The sequence below is a fragment of the Bufo gargarizans genome, chromosome 1 (genome assembly GCF_014858855.1).
Source record: "Bufo gargarizans isolate SCDJY-AF-19 chromosome 1, ASM1485885v1, whole genome shotgun sequence".
Lineage (NCBI taxonomy): Eukaryota > Metazoa > Chordata > Amphibia > Anura > Bufonidae > Bufo > Bufo gargarizans.
The window spans coordinates 371,364,731-371,384,671 of NC_058080.1; the positions used below are offsets into that span (position 1 = coordinate 371,364,731).

The following is a 19,941-nucleotide window of genomic DNA, read 5'->3' on the forward strand; positions in this document are numbered from 1 at the left end:
TTCAATAACATGTATCTGTATAGCGCCACCTGCTGTTTGTTTGTTTTTCCTATTTCTTTGACCTGCTCACTAAGAAGGTCGCACATGCTCAGTTTTATTCTTCAACTGCCTTCTGAGTTGTGATAAGGAGAGCTGAGACCCCCCTCCCCCTTAATTGCAATTGAAAAGAAATTCCTCTTGAGCTTTCAGCTTGATATAAATCTAGCAGAGCAATGAATGTGGAGATCTATGGATCCATGTGAGGTACATGGCTGGTTCTAGCTTTGTTTGTCAACTACTATGTATTGTCTGGTTTTCATTTTTTACATTAGTCATGGTATAACCCCTTTAAGGACCATTCATAGCAATTCACTTGGATTGAGGTCTGGACTTTGACTGGGCCATTGCGACATCTCAATTCTTTTCTTTTTCAGTCACTCTGTTGTAGATCTACTGCTGTGCTGGGGATCATTCTCCTGTTGGATGACCCAGTTTCATCCAAGCTTTAGCTGTTTATAGATGCCCTCACATTTGACTCTAGAATACTTTGGTATACAGAGGAGTTCATGGTCAACTCAATGACTGCAAGGTGCCCAGGTCCTATGGATGTAAAACAAGTCCAAATCATCTCCACTTCACCATTGTGCTTGATAGTTGGTATGAGGTGTTTGTGGTTATACTGTGTTTGGTTTTTGACAAATGTGACACTGTGCATTAGGCCAAACATCTCCACTTTGGTCTTGTATGTGCAAAGAACATTGTTGTGGTTTGTTCAGATGCAACGTTTCAAAATTAAAGTATAACTGTCATTTTTTTTTTTTTGTTGGAGTATTGGATTGTGGTGATTAATATCTCCTTGGTGGCCCTATTTCAACTTTTCACTGTGTACTCAATTACCCCTTAATTCCACAGTTTTGTTGCCTGTACTGCCTACTTTTACCTGTGCTTAAAATCAGGATGCTATGCAGGTCCGTCCTCTGTGTTGAAGGACGGAGGACGCAGAAGCACGCAGCGTGCAGGGTCACATTACAGACAGCCAGGGACTGTAAGTAAATGATTAAAGTCATGTCCTCCCCAGCAGCTGATAACAGTGCCTGGGCTGTGTGCACTTCTCCCTGTCCCTGCGCTTGGCAGACGCTCCCTCACTCAGCAGACTGGGACAATGCAGAGTTGGAGCAGCGCAAAGCAGGGAAGGGAGATCTGCCATCTGCTCAGTGTATAAATGAAAGCAACATGTGGTAAGAGGACCCCTTTGTGCTGCAGGAGATTAACCCTTTAGAGGGGAGGGCTCTGGTTACTGACACTTTTGGGGGGCTATTGTTACTGGCTAGTGAGGGCAGGCGGGATTAGCCTCAGGGTGAGGGCAGTGGCGGCCATCTTAACTGAATAGAGAAATTGCAGTTTTATGCAGACTGGTTGCTAAGGGCTGAATCTTATTAAATATGGGGTAGGTCAGTCTAATAGTAACTGATTCTGGAATATCATGTTATTAGTAACTACATATATGAAAATTGAAATTAGGGTCTAAATATGACAGTTATCCTTTAAGCCTTGCTGCCGTGTTCTTTTTAGAGAGAAGATACTTTATCCTGGCAACCCTTCTAAACAAGCCATACTTGTTCATTTGTTTTCTAATTCTACTGTCATGAACTTGAACATTTAACTGAGGCCTGTAGAGTGTTAGATGGAGCTCTTGTTTTTTTTGTTTGTTTTTTTCACAATTTCTCTGAGCATTGCATAGTCCCACAGTTCTCTTGGGTTGAATTAGCTGGGATGTCCACTTCTGTGAAGATGTCTTGAATGTTCTCCACTTGTGGATAATCTTTATTGCTGTTAATTGATGGGCTTGAAATTGTTTGGCAATGGTCTTATAAGCCTTCCAAGATTAATGGGCATCAAGAAATTGTCTTTTCTTGGCATTGTGTTAACACACTCCTAAATGCTCCAGACCAGCAAACTGGCCAAACTTCTCCTTTTATAGAGGTGGTCACCCTTGCTGATGATCCATTTATCAAGCACCTTGCTGCTACTTACCCTTTAAATTCCTGTGGCAGAAGTAAGGGTATATTTACTTTGTCACACACAACTTATTATACGTATTTAGCCTAGTTTTTGTTATATAATGATACCATGTAATTTGTCATGTATAGTTGGGTGACTTTGTTTTCCTCATAACTGTATATAAGCAAAGTCCTCTTGTCAGACTGAGTGGGCTTCCATTTTGCACAAATGCTTACAAGCTTTTAGAATTTTGTTATACACTGATTCAATAGTAAGACAATATGCAGTAAGCTCCATTGATCATTCCTATGGGGACTGCAGGCAGCTGGCATGTTATCTTTTAGGCCTCATGCACATGACTGTATGTATTTTGTAGTCTACAAACCATGGATCCACAATATATTGTTAAAATCTGTGTGTCATCTGCATTTTGGACCCATTGATTTTAAAGGGTCTGTGGACTGCATTTTGCAGACCAGAATAGGAAATATTCTGTTATTTGCAGAATGGGCATACGGATTTGGGCAGCATATGGTTGTCATCTGTGTGCTGTCCACATCCATATGTCTGTGCCCAAATCATTGAACATGGAACATGGATTTGCGGACAGCAAAATACATACGGTCATGTGCATGTAGCCTTAAAAAATACCTTTAGTTTCATAAGAAAATAATTTTAGTGCAGGACATCCTAGGCTACCGTCTTCAGTGAGGGAGCCAGTGGTGTAGGATGCTATGGTGTTCTTGGCTTCTCCACCACCAAGACAGTAATCTAGTAGCTAGAGATGAGCGAATCGAAGTTGGCGAAGTTAAATTTGATCAGAATTTCAGGAAACATTCGATTCGCACCGAATCCAAATTTCCTCACACTTCGTGGTAACTGATGGCATTTTTTCCTAAAATGGCAGCTGCACGTGTTAGGACATGGACCACGAACTCTGGGAAAGAGGGATTACCAACAGTGCAATGCATGCAGCCAATCAGCAGCCAGCCAGCCCCTGTGATGTCACAGCCTTATAAATAGCCTCAGCCATCTTGGATTCAGCCATTCTCCAGTGCACTTAGTGCAGGGAGAGACGTCAGCAGGCGCAAGGGACAGTGGTAGAAAAGACTTTAAAACTTTTATTTTTCTGTATAGAAGTTCATGGAAAGGATAGGGAGGAATCATTCCACAATATTGAATCAGAACAGGGTTTAGTAGGGGAGTTTACAGCCTGAGTAATAAGAACAATCCTATTACACCTTGCTGCACTGACTGCGGATCCAAATTGCCATTATACAGCTCTGTAATTCCAGCAAACCGTTCTTGTTATTGGGGTGCAAGTGCTGTGTGATACAGCCATTAACAGGGTTTATTACAAGGAAATATTTCTACATCTTATTTGCCCTTGTGCGGTGCAGTTATATGTTTTAAAGCATTTTTTGACTTGTATTAGTGGGAAAAAGGGCTTATTTGCTGTTGTGTGGTGAAGTGAGAAAATTACAGCTCTTTTTGGCGTGTATAAGTGGCAAAAAATATATATATTTGCCGTTCAGCGGTGCAGTTAAGTATATGTTCTAAAGCCCTTTTTGGCATGTATTAATGGCAAAAAATATATATTATTTGCAGTTTAGTGGTGCAGTTATATGTTCTAAAGCCTTTTCTGGTGTGTATAAGTGGAAAAAAATAAGGGCCTATTTGCCGTTGACCGGTGCAGTTATATGTTCTAAAGCCCTTTTTGGCTTGTAGTAGTGGCACAAAAAAAAGTATTTGCCATTGTGTGGTGAAGTGAGAAAATTACAGCCCTTTTTGGTGTGTTTTAGTGGCAAAACAAAATATAAGAGTTGGTGGGTTCATCAGACACAACCCTTAGGCTACTTTCACACTCGCATTTGGTGCGGATCCGTCATGGATCTGCACAGACGGATCCATTCAGATAATACAACCGTCTGCATCCGTTCAAAATGGATCCGTTTGTATTATCTTTAACATAGCCAAGACGGATCCGTCTTGAACACTATTGAAAGTTAATGGAGGACGGATCTGTTTTCTATTGTGCCAGATTGTTTCATAGAAAATGGATCCGTCCCAATTGACTGTGTGTCAGAACAGATGCGTTTGGCTCAGTTTGTCAGACGTTTGCAAGCAGCATTTTGGTGTCCGCCTCCAAAGTGGAATGGAGACGGAACGGAGGCAAACTGATGCATTCTGAGCGGATCCTTTTCCATTCAGAATGCATTAGGCAAAACTGATCAGTTTTGGACCGCTTGTGAGAGTCCTGAATGGATCTCACAAACGGAAATCCAAAACGCCAGTGTGAAAGTAGCCTTAGTTGGCATGGTCCGGGAGCAGGCCCTGTGCCCTCACCCAGGGGAGGACTGGCAGCCTTAGTCCTGGGGGGCAAATCTAGTCAAGTGGCCCATTTTAGCCCCGCCCATCATTAAAAGCCCCTCCTACATATAATAGGCCACTCCCAACAAACACTGTACAGCTGACATTCTATAGTTGCGGCCTGTCTCTACACATCATACGGAGAGGGGAGGCCGTCCTGGCTGCACTGCCTGCTTATATAACAAGCTACAGCCAGGAAGCTCCTCCGCTCTCCTCCCTACCCTGATCCTACTCAAGGCCTGTGGTTCCCCCCACCATCTGCCACCCACCCGTGGCCTGCTGCCCCCTTTCGTCATCCTCACCCAGTTCTGAATCCGCCTTCTGCAGATGTCAGGTGGAGGAGCCGGAGCATCTCTTCTCCTACATAGCACCACATACCTCTTACATCCAGTGATGTCACCTTTGTTGTAGACGTTCTCTTTCCTCATCTTCTCCATTCAGACCAGACCGCCATGATGATTTTTCTGCCATCTCCCTTCTCTGCAGAGATTGAGAAACAGACATTAGTTTCCTGCCACCCCCAATACTATACTGCAGGAACAGTCCCCCTGGAAATACAAACTACCACACAGATAGTGCCCCCAATACTGTACCCGCTATGCCCCCAATACTATACTGCAGAAACAGTCCGCCTGGAAATACTACTACCACACAGATAGTGCCCCCTTAAACAATTATTGGCACACAGTGCTCTAAAAAATAACTGCGCCCAGACACTAATAGTATAAAGATAATGTCCCCCAAAAATAATTGTGCTAAGCTGATACTATGCCAGGGTGCCCCCAAAGTAACAGTGCTCCCCAAAATCCCACCAATAGAAATAATTCTCTGCCAGAGCACACTTAGTAGTAATAATGCCCCTATAGTGCCCTAGTAATCATGTTCTTCATAGCCCCTAGTAGTAGTAAAGCTCCCCATAATACCCCCTAGTAGTACTAATTTTCCCTATAATATGACAGTACATGAAATACCCCCGCTTAGTGCCCGCAGTTGAGCTAATGTCCCCAAAATGTATGCCAGTATAAAATACCCCTATATAGTGCCCCAGTAAATGCCCTCATACTGCTCCTCTCCCCCTTCCCCATAGTGTCCCCATAATATGCCAGTAAAAAAATGCCCCTTAGTGCCCCCAGCAGATGCCCCTATAGTGCTCCTCTCCCCGACAATGTACCAGTAAAAAATGCCCCCTTAGTGCCACCAAATGCCATAGTGCCCCCCATAATGTTCCAATACAAAAGGCCCCTTTAGAGCCCCCACTTCCCCATAGTGCCCCCAAATAATGCCCCTATAGTAGCACCAGATGCCCCATAGTGCTGCTCTCCCCTATAGTGCCCCCCCCAGAATGTGCCAATAATAAAAAAAAAGCCCCTTTAGAGCCCCCAGTTACCCCCATAGTGCTCCTCTCCCCCATGGTGCCCCCCCATAATGTGCCAGTAAGAAATGCCCCCACAGTGCCAGCTCCTCCAATAGTGCCAGCCCTCCCCCCATAGTGCCAGCCCCCCCTATAGTCCCCCCATAGTGCCAGCTCCCCCTATAGTGCCCCCCATAGTGCCAGCTCCCCCTATAGTCCCCCCCATAGGTCCAGCTCCACCTATAGTCCCCCCATAGTGCCAGCCCCCCCTATAGTCCCCCCATAGTGCCAGCTCCCCCTATAGTGCCCCCCCATAGTGCCAGCTCCCCCTATAGTGCCCCCCATAGTGCCAGCTCCCCCTATAGTACCCCCCCTAGTGCCAGCTCCCCCTATAGTCCCCCCCCTAGTGCCAGCTCCCCCTATAGTCCCCCCCATAGTGCAAGCTCCCCCTATAGTCCCCCCCCATAGTGCCAGCTCCCCCTATAGTCCCACCATAGTGCCAGCTCCCCCTATAGTCCCCCCCATAGTGCCAGCTCCCCCTATAGTCCCCCCATAGTGCCAGCTCCCCCTATAGTGCCCCCCATAGTGCCAGCTCCCCTTATAGTGCCCCCCATAGTGCCAGCTCCCCCTATAGTGCCCCCCATAGTGCCAGCTCCCCCTATAGTGCCCCCCATAGTGCCAGCTCCCCCTATAGTGCCCCCCATAGTGCCAGCTCCCCCTATAGTGCCCCCCATAGTGCCAGATCTCCCCCCCATAGTGCCAGATTTCCTCCTCATAGTGCCATATCTCCCCCCATAGTGCCAGATCTCCCCCCCCCCATAGTGCCAGATCTCACCCCCCCATAGTGCCTTACCTCCATCAGCAGCGATGCCGGCCTGTGTCCCTGCTGTGTGTGTGTGTACTGCCGGCTCAGGCGTCGCGATGATAATGACGTCATCGCGCTGCCTGAGCCGGCCTCTGATAGGCTGCAGGCATTAGTGCCTGCAGCCTATCAGAAGAACAGGGGAGGGACACGCCTCTCCCTCCCCTGCCCCACAGCACGGCCGCAATTACATCCAGGGCCGCGCCGCCTGTGGTGATTGGCGGTGCGGCCCTGAAGAATAAAAAAAAAATTATATATTTTTTTTAGACGGGCGGCCCAGCGGCCGTTTATTTAGGGCGGCCTAGGGGGCAATTGCCTCCCTGCCCCCCCGGCCCAGCCCGCCCCTGCCCTCAACCTGCCTCTGTCCTTTTCTGTTCCTTCAGCCAGAGAAGTATTATATACTGTGGGCTCAGCTCCACTATACAGTGAGGACGAGCTACTAGAAGACAGTCAGCAGCTACTGGCAAGCCAAGATGTGGAAGATACATCCGCTGCTTCCTCCACTAGGCGGGCAAGTAGTGATGAGAAGAGTGGCGTGGAAGCTGGTGTTGCGAGCGGTCAGGCTCCTGACCCATAGATGGTTGAGGAGTAGAGTTGAGCGAACACCTGGATGTTCGGGTTCAAGTAGTACGACCGAACTTCCCGGAAATGTTCGGGTTCGGGATCCGAACCCGACCCGAACTTCGTCCCGAACCCGAACCCTATTAAAGTCAAAGGGGACCCGAACTTTTCGGCACTAAAAAGGCTGTAAAACAGCCCAGGAAAGAGCTAGAGGGCTGCAAAAGGCAGCAACATGTAGGTAAATCCCCTGCAAACAAATGTGGATAGGGAAATGAATTAAAATAAAAACAAAATAAATAAAAATTTAACCAATATCAATTGGAGAGAGGTCCCATAGCAGAGAATCAGGCTTCACGTCAGCCACCACTGTAACAGTCCATTGTCATATATTTAGGCCCACGCACCCAGGCAGAGGACAGAGGTCCCGTAACAGAGAATCTGGCTTCATGTCAGCAGAGAATCAGTCTGCATGTCATAGCAGAGAATCAGGCTTCACGTCAGCCACCACTGTAACAGTCCATTGTCATATATTTAGGCCCAGGCACCCAGGCAGAGAAGAGAGGTCCCGTAACAGAGAATCTGGCTTCATGTCAGCAGAGAATCAGTCTTCATATCATAGCAGAGAATCATGCTTCATGTCACCCAACACTGGAACAGTCCATTGTCATATATTTAGGCCCAGGCACCCAGGCAGAGGAGAGAGGTCCCATAACAGAGAATCTGGCTTCATGTCAGCAGAGAATCAGTCTGCATGTCATAGCAGAGAATCAGGCTTCACGTCAGCCACCACTGTAACAGTCCATTGTCATATATTTAGGCCCAGGCACCCAGGCAGAGGAGAGAGGTCCCGTAACAGAGAATCTGGCTTCATCTCAGCAGAGAATCAGTCTGCATGTCATAGCAGAGAATCAGGCTTCATGTCACCCAACATTGGAACAGTCCATTGGCATATATTAAGGCCCCGGCACCCAGACAGAGGAGAGGTTCATTCAACTTTGGGTTGCCTCGCAATATAATGGTAAAATGAAAATAAAAATAGGATTGAATAAGGAAGTGCCCTGGAGTACAATAATATATGGTTAAGGGGAGGTAGTTAATGTCTAATCTGCACAAGGGATGGACAGGTCCTGTGGGATCCATGCCTGGTTCATTTTTATGAACGTCAGCTTGTCCACATTGGCTGTAGACAGGCAGCTGCGTTTGTCTGTAATGACGCCCCCTGCCGTGCTGAATACACGTTCAGACAAAACGCTGGCCGCCGGGCAGGCCAGCACCTCCAAGGCATAAAAGGCTAGCTCTGGCTACGTGGACAATTTAGAGACCCAGAAGTTGAATGGAGCCGAACCATCAGTCAGTACGTGGAGGGGTGTGCACACGTACTGTTCCACCATGTTAGTGAAATGTTGCCTCCTGCTAACACGTTGCGTATCAGGTGGTGGTGCAGTTAGCTGTGGCGTGTTGACAAAACTTTTCCACATCTCTGCCATGCTAACCCTGCCCTCAGAGGAGCTGGCCGTGACACAGCTGCCTTGGCGACCTCTTGATCCTCCTCTGCCTTGGCCTTGGGCTTCCACTTGTTCCCCTTTGACATTTGGGAATGCTCTTAGTAGCGCGTCTACCAACGTGTGCTTGTAATCGCGCATCTTCCTATCACGCACACGTTAAAATGTGGGCAACTCTGCTGTCGTTGCGCAGGCACTGCAGCATATAGTCGCTCATGTGTGCCAGGCTGCCCAGGGGTAAGGACAAGCTGTCCTCTGTGGGAGGCGTATCGTCATCGTCCTGCGTTTCCCCCCCAGCCACGCACCAGTGATGGGCCCGAGCTGCGTTGGGTGCCACCCCGCTGGGACCATGCTTCATCCTCATCCTCCTCCACCTCCTCCTCCTCATCCTCGTCCTCCTCATCCTCCAGTAGTGGGCCCTGGCTGGCCACATTTGTACCTGGCCTCTGCTGTTGCAAAAAACCTCCCTCTGAGTCATTTCGAAGAGACTGGCCTGAAAGTGCTAAAAATGACCCCTCTTCCTCCTCCTCCTCCTCCTGGGCCACCTCCTCTTCCATCATCACCCTAAGTGTTTTCTCAAGGAGACATAGAAGTGGTATTGTAACGCTGATAATGGCGTCATCGCCACTGGCCATGTTGGTGGAGTACTCGAAACAGCGCAACAGGGCACACAGGTCTCGCATGGAGGCCCAGTCATTGGTGGTGAAGTGGTGCTGTTCCGCAGTGCGACTGACCCGTGCGTGCTGCAGCTGAAACTCCACTATGGCCTGCTGCTGCTCGCACAGTCTGTCCAGCATGTGCAAGGGGGAGTTCCACCTGGTGGGCACGTCGCATATGAGGCGGTGAGCGGTAAGGCCGAAGTTACGCTGTAGCGCAGACAGGCGAGCAGCACTTTATTCAGCAGCTCTGACATGTCGGGTTAGTTGTGAATGAACTTCTGCACCACCAAATTCAGCACATGCGCCAAGCAAGGGATGTGCGTCAAACCGGCTAGTCCCAGAGCTGCAACGAGATTTCGCCCATTATCGCACACCACCAGGCCGGGCTTGAGGCTCACCGGCAGCAACCACTCGTCGGTCTGTTGTTCTATACCACGCCACAACTCCTGTGCGGTGTGGGGCCTGTCCCCCAAACATATGAGTTTCAGAATGGCCTGCTGACGTTTACCCCGGGCTGTGCTGAAGTTGGTGGTGAAGGTGTGTGGCTGACTGGATGAGCAGGTGGAAGAAGAGGAGGAGGAAGCCGAGAAGGAGGAGGTGGCAACAGGAGGCAAAGAATGTTGCCCTGCGATCCTTGGCGGCGGAAGGACGTGCGCCAAACAGCTCTCCGCCTGGGGCCCAGCTGCCACTACATTTACCCAGTGTGCAGTTAGGGAGATATAGCGTCCCTGGCCGTGCTTACTGGTCCACGTATCTGTGGTTAGGTGGACCTTGCCACAGATGGCGTTGCACAGTGCACACTTGATTTTATCGGATACTTGGTTGTGCAGGGAAGGCACGGCTCTCTTGGAGAAGTAGTGCCGGCTGGGAACAACATACTGTGGGACAGCAAGCGACATGAGCTGTTTGAAGCTGTCTGTGTCAACCAGCCTAAATGACAGCATTTCATAGGCCAGTAGTTTAGAAATGCTGGCATTCAGGGCCAGGGATCGAGGGTGGCTAGGTGGGAATTTACGCTTTCTCTCAAATGTTTGTGAGATGGAGAGCTGAACGCTGCCGTGTGACATGGTTGAGATGCCTGGTGACGGAGGTGGTGGTGTTGGTGGTACATCCCCTGTTTGCTGGGCGGCAGGTGCAAACGTTCCTCCAGAGGCGGAGGAATAGGCCGAGGCGGCAGCAGCAGAAGGGGCAGAGGCGGCAGCAGCAGAAGAGGCCGAGGCGGCAGCAGCAGAAGAGGTAGCAGGGGGAGCCTGAGTGACTTCCTTGTTTTTAAGGTGTTTGCTCCAATGCAGTTCATGCTTTGCATGCAGGTGCCTGGTCATGCAGGTTGTGCTAAGGTTCAGAACTTTAATGCCTCGCTTCAGGCTCTGATGGCACAGCGTGCAAACCACTCGGGTCTTGTCGTCAGCACATTGTTTGAAGAAGTGCCATGCCAGGGAACTCCTTGAAGCTGCCTTTGGGGTGCTCGGTCCCAGATGGCGGCGGTCAGTAGCAGGCGGAGTCTCTTGGCGGCGGGTGTTCTGCTTTTGCCCACTGCTCCCTCTTTTGCTACGCTGTTGGCTCGGTCTCACCACTGCCTCTTCCTCCGAACTGTGAAAGTCAGTGGCATGACCTTCATTCCATGTGGGGTCTAGGACCTCATTGTCCCCTGCATCGTCTTCCACCCAGTCTTGATCCCTGACCTCCTGTTCAGTCTGCACACTGCAGAAAGACGCAGCAGTTGGCACCTGTGTTTCGTCATCATCAGAGACGTGCTGAGGTGGTATTCCCATGTCCTCATCATCAGGAAACATAAGTGGTTGTGCGTCAGTGCATTCTATGTCTTCCACCGCTGGGGAAGGGCTAGGTGGATGCCCTTGGGAAACCCTGCCAGCGGAGTCTTCAAACAGCATAAGAGACTGCTGCATAACTTGAGGCTCAGACAGTTTCCCTGGTATGCATGGGGGTGATGTGACAGACTGATGGGCTTGGTTTTCAGGTGCCATCTGTGCGCTTTCTGCAGAAGACTGGGTGGGGGATAATGTAAACGTGCTGGATCCACTGTCGGCCACCCAATTGACTAATGCCTGTACCTGCTCAGGCCTTACCATCCTTAGAACGGCATTGGGCCCCACCAAATATCACTGTAAATTATGGCGGCTACTGGGACCTGAGGTAGTTGGTACACTAGGACGTGTGGCTGTGGCAGAACGGCCACGTCCTCTCCCAGCACCAGAGGGTCCACTAACACCATCACGACCATGTCCGCGTCCGCGTCCTTTACTAGATGTTTTCCTCATTGTTATCGTTCACCACAACAACAAAAATATTATTCAATGTATTGAATTCAAATTCAGGCCTTTTTTTACAGACACCTAACACTATCTGGCTATCTATTTAGGTACCGTATTACACTAATACAGGCACAGCAGTAACCACAGATTTAGCTGACTATAAATTTGAGGCCTATTATTTAGGCGCTGGGTGACAGGTATACGTTTACAGACAGAATTAGACTGGGATATGCACAGTAGCGTGTGTGTGAAGTGTTTGAGAATGACCCTATGTGCACCTTGAATCTTATATACCCTTTTAGGGATAGATTTAAAGTAGGTCTGATACAGCAGAAACCACTAAATTAGGAAATTGCAAAATTGGGAATTGTATTTTAACCCAGAACAAAAACTGTGCTTTGACAGACACTAAATAACTTGACCAGCTACAGCAATAATGACAGATTTGGATGAATATAAATTTGAGGCCTATTATTTAGGCGCTGGGTGACAGGTATACGTTTACAGACAGAATTAGACTGGGATAAGTTATTGAGAATGACCCTATCTGCACCTTGAATCTAATATACCCTTCACCCTGATGTAGGATATAGCCAAAAAACAACCACACTATTGAGGGTTAAATGCACTTGGTGACAGCTTGCCCCTGATGTAGTATATGGCCAAAATAAAAACACACTATTGATGGTTAAATGCACTTGGTGTGACAGCTTGACCCTGATGTAGGATATAGCCAAAAAACAACCACACTATTGAGGGTTAAATGCACTTGGTGACAGGCTCAGCTTGCCCCTGATGTAGTATATGGCCAAAAAATAACCACACTATTGATGGTTAAATGCACTTGGTGTGACAGCTTCACCCTGATGTAGGATATAGCCAAAAAACAACCACACTATTGAGGGTTAAATGCACTTGGTGGAAGCTTGTGCTGGCGCACCACAAGACACAAAATGGCCACCGATCACCCCAGAAAAAAGTGAATGAAAAACGCTCTGGGCAGCCTAAAAACAGTGAGCAATTGAATAGCAGCAGTTCAGTCATCCACAGCTGCAGATCGATCACTGAATGAAGTCTTTTGGAGGAGTTAATCACTGCCTAATCTTGCCCTAACGTCGCAGCTGCAACCTCTCCCTATACTGATCAGAGCAGAGTGACGGGCGGCGCTACGTGACTCCAGCTTAAATAGAGACTGGGTCACATGCTGCACTGGCCAATCACAGCCATGCCAATAGTAGGCATGGCTGTGATAACCTCTTGGGGCAAGTAGTATGACGCTTGTTGATTGGCTGCTTTGCAGCCTTTCAAAAAGCGCCGAACACCGAACCCGGACTATACAGTTCGAGTTCGCTCATCCCTATTGAGGAGGACACCAGTGACGTGCAGACAGTACTCGATGATGATGATGTAGCTGATCGCACTTGGGAGCCGGGTGACGAAGCATCGGGAGAAGAGGGTGGCATCTTGCCCGTGAGGCAGCGGCGGAGCCAGTAAGTCACTAGCATGGCCGAGAGTCAGCAGGGTGGCAGCAGTAGGAGGTTGGGAGCCAAACGCGCCCGGGGTAGACCACCCGCTTCGCAGGAGCCTACCTGCCTGTAAAGTAGTGATGCAGGGTGTCACAGAAGCAGCGGCGGTAGAAGTCAGTCAGTGCAGAATGTTGGGGGTAAAATCACCTACACAGCGGTGTGGCAGTTTTTTTGTTAAGCCGCTGGAGGGGGTAAACATGGCCATTTGTAGAATCTGTGGGCAGAAGGCGAAGCGTGGCCAGGGTGCCAATGCTGGCACCACGGCCCTGCATCAACATATGCAGAGTCACTAAAAAAGTGGCCTGGAAGAACCGTGGCTCTGATGTGGTGGTCCAGCCTGCCGCAGCAACCGCTACATCACCCAGTGACACGCACTCGATTTCAGGCAGTCAAGGCTCCACCACCTCAGCCGAAGGGAGTGGTCTGTCCTTCCCATCATCTGCTGGTCCTGATGATCCTGCTCCTCCTCATCCGTGCACTCATCCAGTGGCGCTGAAGCTGAATGTGCTCCTGGCCAAGTTGCTGGTGCTGCGGTCCCTCCCTTTCCAAGTGGTGGACTCTGCACCTTTCAGAGAACTAATGGCTTGTGCTGAGCCGATGTGAATAGTCCCAAGCCGTAATTTATTTGCCAAAAAGGCAGTACCAGCCCTACACATGTATATAGAACAGAAGGTGGGCCAGTCCTGAACCTGCCAGGACCTGAACCAGCAGGTGATGGCATACTTGGACAGCACCCTGCCACCCCACATTGAAGATCCGCTGGACTACTGGGCAGCCATACTGGATTTGTGGTTGCAATTAGCAGAGTTCGCCCGGGAACAGCTGTCCTGCCCAGCCAGTAGTGTGGCATCAGAGTGGGTGTTTAGTGCGGCGGGGGCCATAGTTACCCCAAGAAGAACTCGCCTATCCACCCAAAATGTGGAGAGACTGACCTTTTGTGAAGATGAATCAGGCGTGGATCAGCCAGGATTTCCACCCACCAATGCCTAGATCAACCATGGTGCCACACCAACACTTTGACAAAAGAGACCGGTTTCTTCTGGCTACCTGCCTCAGCTAATATTCTGATGCTGCTAACTGCCTGATGCCACACATCTGATGCCAAGTGGTCCTTCTTTCACCCACCATCTTCAGCTGGTACTCGGATTGCCACCCCCTCCCCACTCTGTTATCGGGTCACTCTGTGATCTCCTGATGCTGCTACCACCTCCACACTATGTCACCTTGCCACTCTGTGGTCTCCTGCTGCTGTTGCCACCTCCACACTGTCATTTTGCCATTCTGTGGCCTCCTGATGCTGCTGATGCCACCTCCACACAGTCATTGTGCCCCACTGTGGTCTCCTCCTGATGCTGCTGCCACCTCCACACTGTCATTGTGCCACCTGTGGCCTCCTGATCATGCTGCTGCCACCTCCACATTCTGTCACTGTGCCACCCTGTGGCCTTCTCCTGATACTGCTGCCACCTCCACACTCTGTCAATGTGCCACTCTGTGGTCTCCTTATGCTCCTGCTGCCACTTCCACACTGTCATTGTGCCACCCTTTGGCCTCCACCTGATGCTGCTGCCACCTCCACACTGTCATTGGGCCACTCTGTGGTCTCCTCGTGCTGCCTCCACCTCACCACTATGTCATAGGGCCACTCTGTGGACTTTTCATGCTGTTCCCATCCTCCCCACTTCATGACTGGGCCACTATTTTGCCTTTCTGCCTGGTCATTTATTTGACCCTTTATCTGATCTGTCAGAAGGAAGGAAAAATGAGACCCACAACGGATCCTGTCTATGTAACAGCTGTAAGGCCTGCATGACATGGTCCCTATTTTGCATCATAATTGGCTTATGATTTGGTAGCCAAAAGCAAGAGTGGGTACAAAACACAGAAGACATGCAAATATTCCATTCACATGTCATCTCTCTTTTGGATCCACTTCTGTTTTTTTGGGGGCTTTAGCAATACTGGTGGATTACTGACCAAATGCTGACCGAAGGCTGATGCTCCACAGACAGGATCTGTTTTTTGGGGGTTATTGTTCTGATGGATCAGAGGAAGGGCAAAATAATCAGTGATGTCAACACAAACTTGCTGCTGACACCCACTCCACTTTGTCGGGGGGGGGGGGGGGCTCTCTACTTGTATAAGCGTTTAATAGAACAGGTTCTCTAGAAATCTATGTGGAATAAGTGAATTGGTGTAAAAGGAGTGCGCTCTTTCATGCTATAGTAGCATCTTGGGCCTCTGCACAGTTTTTTTTTTATACCTGGCACTAGTATTGATCTAAGGCTGAGTTCACACTTGAGTTATTTGTTCAGTTTGGCCCCGTAACTGCCCAAATAAGTGAAGTGTGCAGTGATTCTAAGAGCGATACCTGTCATCTACATGTCATGCTGACTCACAGTATTGTTTCACTACTACAGCAGACTTCCTATGCGTGTTGCTGCAAGGCATGGGGTTCTACACCACTATAAGGGTCCATTCACACGTCCATAGTTTATTGCAGATCCGCAAATTGCGGATCCGCAATGCACCCGGCCGGCACCTCCATAGAACTGCCTATTCGTGTCCGCAATTGCAGACAAGAATAGAACATGCTCTATTTTTGGGGGGAGCCGCGGACCAGAAGATCGGGGCTGCGCTCCGGAAATGCGGACAGCACACTGTGTGCTGTCCGCATCTCTTCCGGCCCTATAGAGAATGAATGAGTCCGGATTCATTCCGCAACGTTGCGGAACAGATCCAGACCCATTCTACGGATGTGTGAATAGACACTAAAGGCTCTCTACAGCCAGGAAATAGCCTTTTTTAACGCGATTCGCCACAAATAAATTCAGTCAAACTAAATTTTTTAGGGAAATTCGCAAACCGGCCAAATCAAAAAAAATAATTATTCGCTCATCTCTAACCACTATCTGTGTAAAAGGACCCTCAGCCTGGAGGGAAACAGGAAAGAAACAATTCTTGCAAGAGCACTCTTTGGAATTTTCCCATCGTCATGAGCCTGCCATTCCCCTGAGGCAATAGATGAAAATACCTTTACGCCAGCATTTTTCTAGTTATGCTAGAGCAGGCATGCTCAACCTGCAGCCCTCCAGCTGTTGCAAAACCACAACTCCCAGCATGCCCAAACAGCCTACAGCTATCAGCCTACAGCAGGGCATTTTGGGAGTTGTAGTTTTACAACAGCTGGAGGGCCGCAGGTTGAGCATGTCTGCTCTAGAGTCTAGACTCATAGAATCAACAGAACTGAGGTTGCAGGAAGTAGGGTAGTAAAGGAAGCAACTAAAAGGGTTATCCAACAAAAAGTATTTACCACCTATAAATAAGATATGTGTTAAATGTCAATTGCTGGTGGATTAAACGATGGGACCTTAAGCAATCCATCTGAGGGGAGCCGTAGTGCACGTCCAACTCTCCAATCACTTTTATGGGAGTGGTGTAAGACAGCGCTTTATCAGTTTCCTAGAAATGAATTGAGTGGAGGAACCACATGCTCGCACAATCTTTCCATTCAGAGAAGGGTCTCATTCTCAGGAGCTCAGGGGGTTCTAGTTGTTGGACCCTCTGCAATCTGATATCACCTATCCTTGTGAAGTTTGCAGACAGTAATTTCTTCTTTTTTTTTTTTTATCTAGGACCTCGCCAGGATGCTAAAGCTGCTAAAGATTTTATTGGGTCGGCCTATAAGGAAATCTTTGAGAAGACAAAAATCAGAGTTTTAGAGAAGGAGAAACAGAAAACTGATCGTCTGCTTTATCCCCATGAGACCTGTGCGACAGATACAGAAAGCATCCGTACAGTATTTAATGACATAAAGGACCATGTACTCAGAAAGTTCCTAATAGACTTTGGAATTGTATGACAAGAATTCTTGACTCTTCTCTTCTGCATAATCTGTCACCTGCCAATGGATGATATCTACTGCACAGTGCCAAAGAGGACATCTTTATTATGCTTGCTGTTACGTACCGTATATAGTTGTATGTAATTTTATGACCAATATTGCTACCTGGTTTTGAAAGTACGCACAGACCTTTAACTGCCAAATGAGGGATTCATCTACATATGTATTCTAAACTAAATGATAAATGTTTCACATATAGACACTTTCAAAAAGAAAAGAAAGTGGTTGGCTGAATAAACATTTGCAATGAGCAGGACACTGGTACAATGGCCAATGATGCAGTGGGTCAGGATAGATATGTGTATAAGTCTATGATTTGTTCCTGATGCCAATTGCAGCTTGCGCAGGTACTGTAGCAGGGCCTTTAAGATGTTATAACTCACGTACCAGGTGAGGAATGCCAGGGGGGGGGATAATGTCTCTGTGTAGTGTCAACGGTGTCTCCTACCTTGGTATGGCTGGACTCCTGGATCCCTTGCAATAAATTGAGTGTTGTTAATAGGAGTAATTGAGGAATGAATGAGATCCAGACTTGAAGTATAATGCAACTTGTCTTTACTGGATGGCAACAGAAATCCATACGAGTTACAGCAATAGTCTTTAGATCCCAGCAGGTATTGGCAATGTATGGCAGGGATTAATATGTGCCTGGAGAATCTGGCAGGTATTTATCTTCTGCTCTGTCTGTCTTCTGCTTAGTATGGGCCTGACTAGCTGAGGAGGAATTTGGCTTCTCCTGGACTCTGGATAAGTACTCACAGGACTGCTCGCAGGGAATGGTTCTTCCTTGAGATCTGTAGTTCTGGAGGTGTTGCTTGGTGGTCCACAGTTGAGGCTGAAGGGCTTAGACTGGGAAGAGTGATCCTTGGCCTCAGCCGAGGCTGGATCCTAGGTTGGGATCCCTGTAGCTGGGAGCTCCTACTAACACAGCCTACCCCTAACAGGGGTAGCTGGCACACTCACTTAACTTCCTTCTCCTCCTCATGAGACAGGACATGGGAACAGCCCACTTCTGCTCATACAGGGGAGACTAGACTGGAATGAACTATTCCAGCCTAGATGTACTAAACTGGCTAAGGTCTGCTGAACACATTGCTGCCACCTGCTGGTGCACATGGAAATTACAGCATAATATATCAAACAGGCCTGGAAAATACATATACAGGGAAATGCAATGTTAGATCACACAAGATGACAATAACTATACACCTGACAAAGTGTAGCGGGGAAACAGAGTTTAGTAACATACTCTGGGATGTTACACATTTATGGCGAGATTTAAAAAAAAATTGTGCAAAGGAAAACTGGCTTAGTAACCAATCAGGTACTACCTTTCATTTTGCAGAGGAGCTCTGGACAATGGAAGGTGGAATCTGATTGGTTGCTATGGTCAACTAAGCCAGTTTTCCGGTGCACCTGTTTTGATAAATCTCCAGCTTAGACTTTTAGTGGTATATTAAAAAGTGCATAGACCAGAACAAGTGCCACATCTGTCTATGGGGGTGTCTAGTCCAATATTTAGTGGAGATGAACTCCATTACTAGACACAGCATATCGACAGATATGGTCCAGTGTCTCAGAAAACATACAATTTTTTCACATGCTCGATAAACCTTTAAGTTAAAGGTGTAGTCTCACAATACACATTTAAGGTTAAAGGGAGCCTTTTACTTTGACAAATGCTTTGGTTGCTTACTTTTTCTGAGGCTTGCTGTCCCTCGAAACATACTGTGTAGCACGAGCATTAAAAAGGAGCAACATGTGCACCATGCCACTGCTACGCTTAGACTAGTTTCACATTTGCCTTACAGCCTTCTGGCAGGTTGTTCCGGAAAAGAACAATCTGCTGAAGTTCTCCTGATCCGGCATTTCTGGATTGGGAATGCTGCAGCTGATTTTGGCAAACTGATTCCCGGCATTCTATGCCAGAATAGCTTGCCGGAAAGTTGTACCACCGCGTATGTGAAAGAAGCCTTAGGCTTCCTTTACACTTGTTAATTAAGGTAGTAAATTGTTTTTTGTTTTGTTTTTTTGAGGGGACGGTGGCCTTTATTTTTTATTAATTTAGTATATTTTAGGACTTTTTTTTTTAAAGAGAAATTACATAGACAATGCTCCAGTTTGAAGAACTGCCATAGGTCATATGTGCCCTATGTCTTTGTAGTGACGTATACAGAGTACTGACATCAACAAGTTGGCACTTTTAGCACATGATTTAATTAGATAGAAGAAGATTTATTAAATAAAAGTACAACTGCCTTTTTTTGCCCATAGCAACCAACCATAGGGCAGCTTTCAAATCATATAGTGCCCGTGATAAAATTAAAGTTGTACTGTGATTTGTTGCTATGTGAAGCAATTACAGTTTTAAGGTCCATTCACATGTCCGCAGTGTTTTGTGGATCCACAAATTGCGGAATGCACACGGAATGGTGCCCGTGTATTGCGGATCAGCAAATGCGGTTTGCAATACGACAACCGGCAGCACACGTTCGTGTGAGCGAGCTCTAAGACTGATGGGGAGGACTGGACCAGCAGGTGATTTAGCAGGTACATTAACCGCCTCCGGACTGCCTAACGCAGATGTGCGGTCCGGAGGCGGCAGCCCTGCGCACGACGACGCATATACGTGTCATCTCGCGAGGGCCGGGATTTCCTGTGAACGCGCGCACACAGGCGCGCGCGCTCACAGGAAAAGAAGGTAAGCGAGTGGATCTCCAGCCTGCCAGCGGCGATCGCTCGCTGGCAGGCTGGAGATCCGAATTTTTTAACCCCTAACAGGTATATTAGACGCTGTTTTGATAACAGCGTCTAATATACCTGCTACCTGGTCCTCTGGTGGTCCCTTTTGTTAGGATCGACCACCAGAGGACAAAGGCAGCTCAGTACAGTCGCACCAAACACCACACTACACTACACCCCCCCATCACTTATTAACCCCTTATAAACCCCT

General features: G+C 48.1%; 1 protein-coding gene across 1 annotated transcript in view; it reads left to right on the forward strand.

Annotated features, from left to right (window-relative positions):
* Positions 1-17,419, forward strand: part of GNA15 (G protein subunit alpha 15) — a 107,172-nt gene extending 89,753 nt beyond the window's left edge. Inside the window, exon 7 of the mRNA XM_044284596.1 lies at positions 16,720-17,419. Within this exon, the coding sequence (XP_044140531.1) occupies positions 16,720-16,946 (227 nt within the window). The 3' untranslated portion in view covers positions 16,947-17,419. The remainder of the gene's footprint in view (positions 1-16,719) is intronic.
* The last annotated feature ends 2,522 nt before the right edge of the window (positions 17,420-19,941 follow it).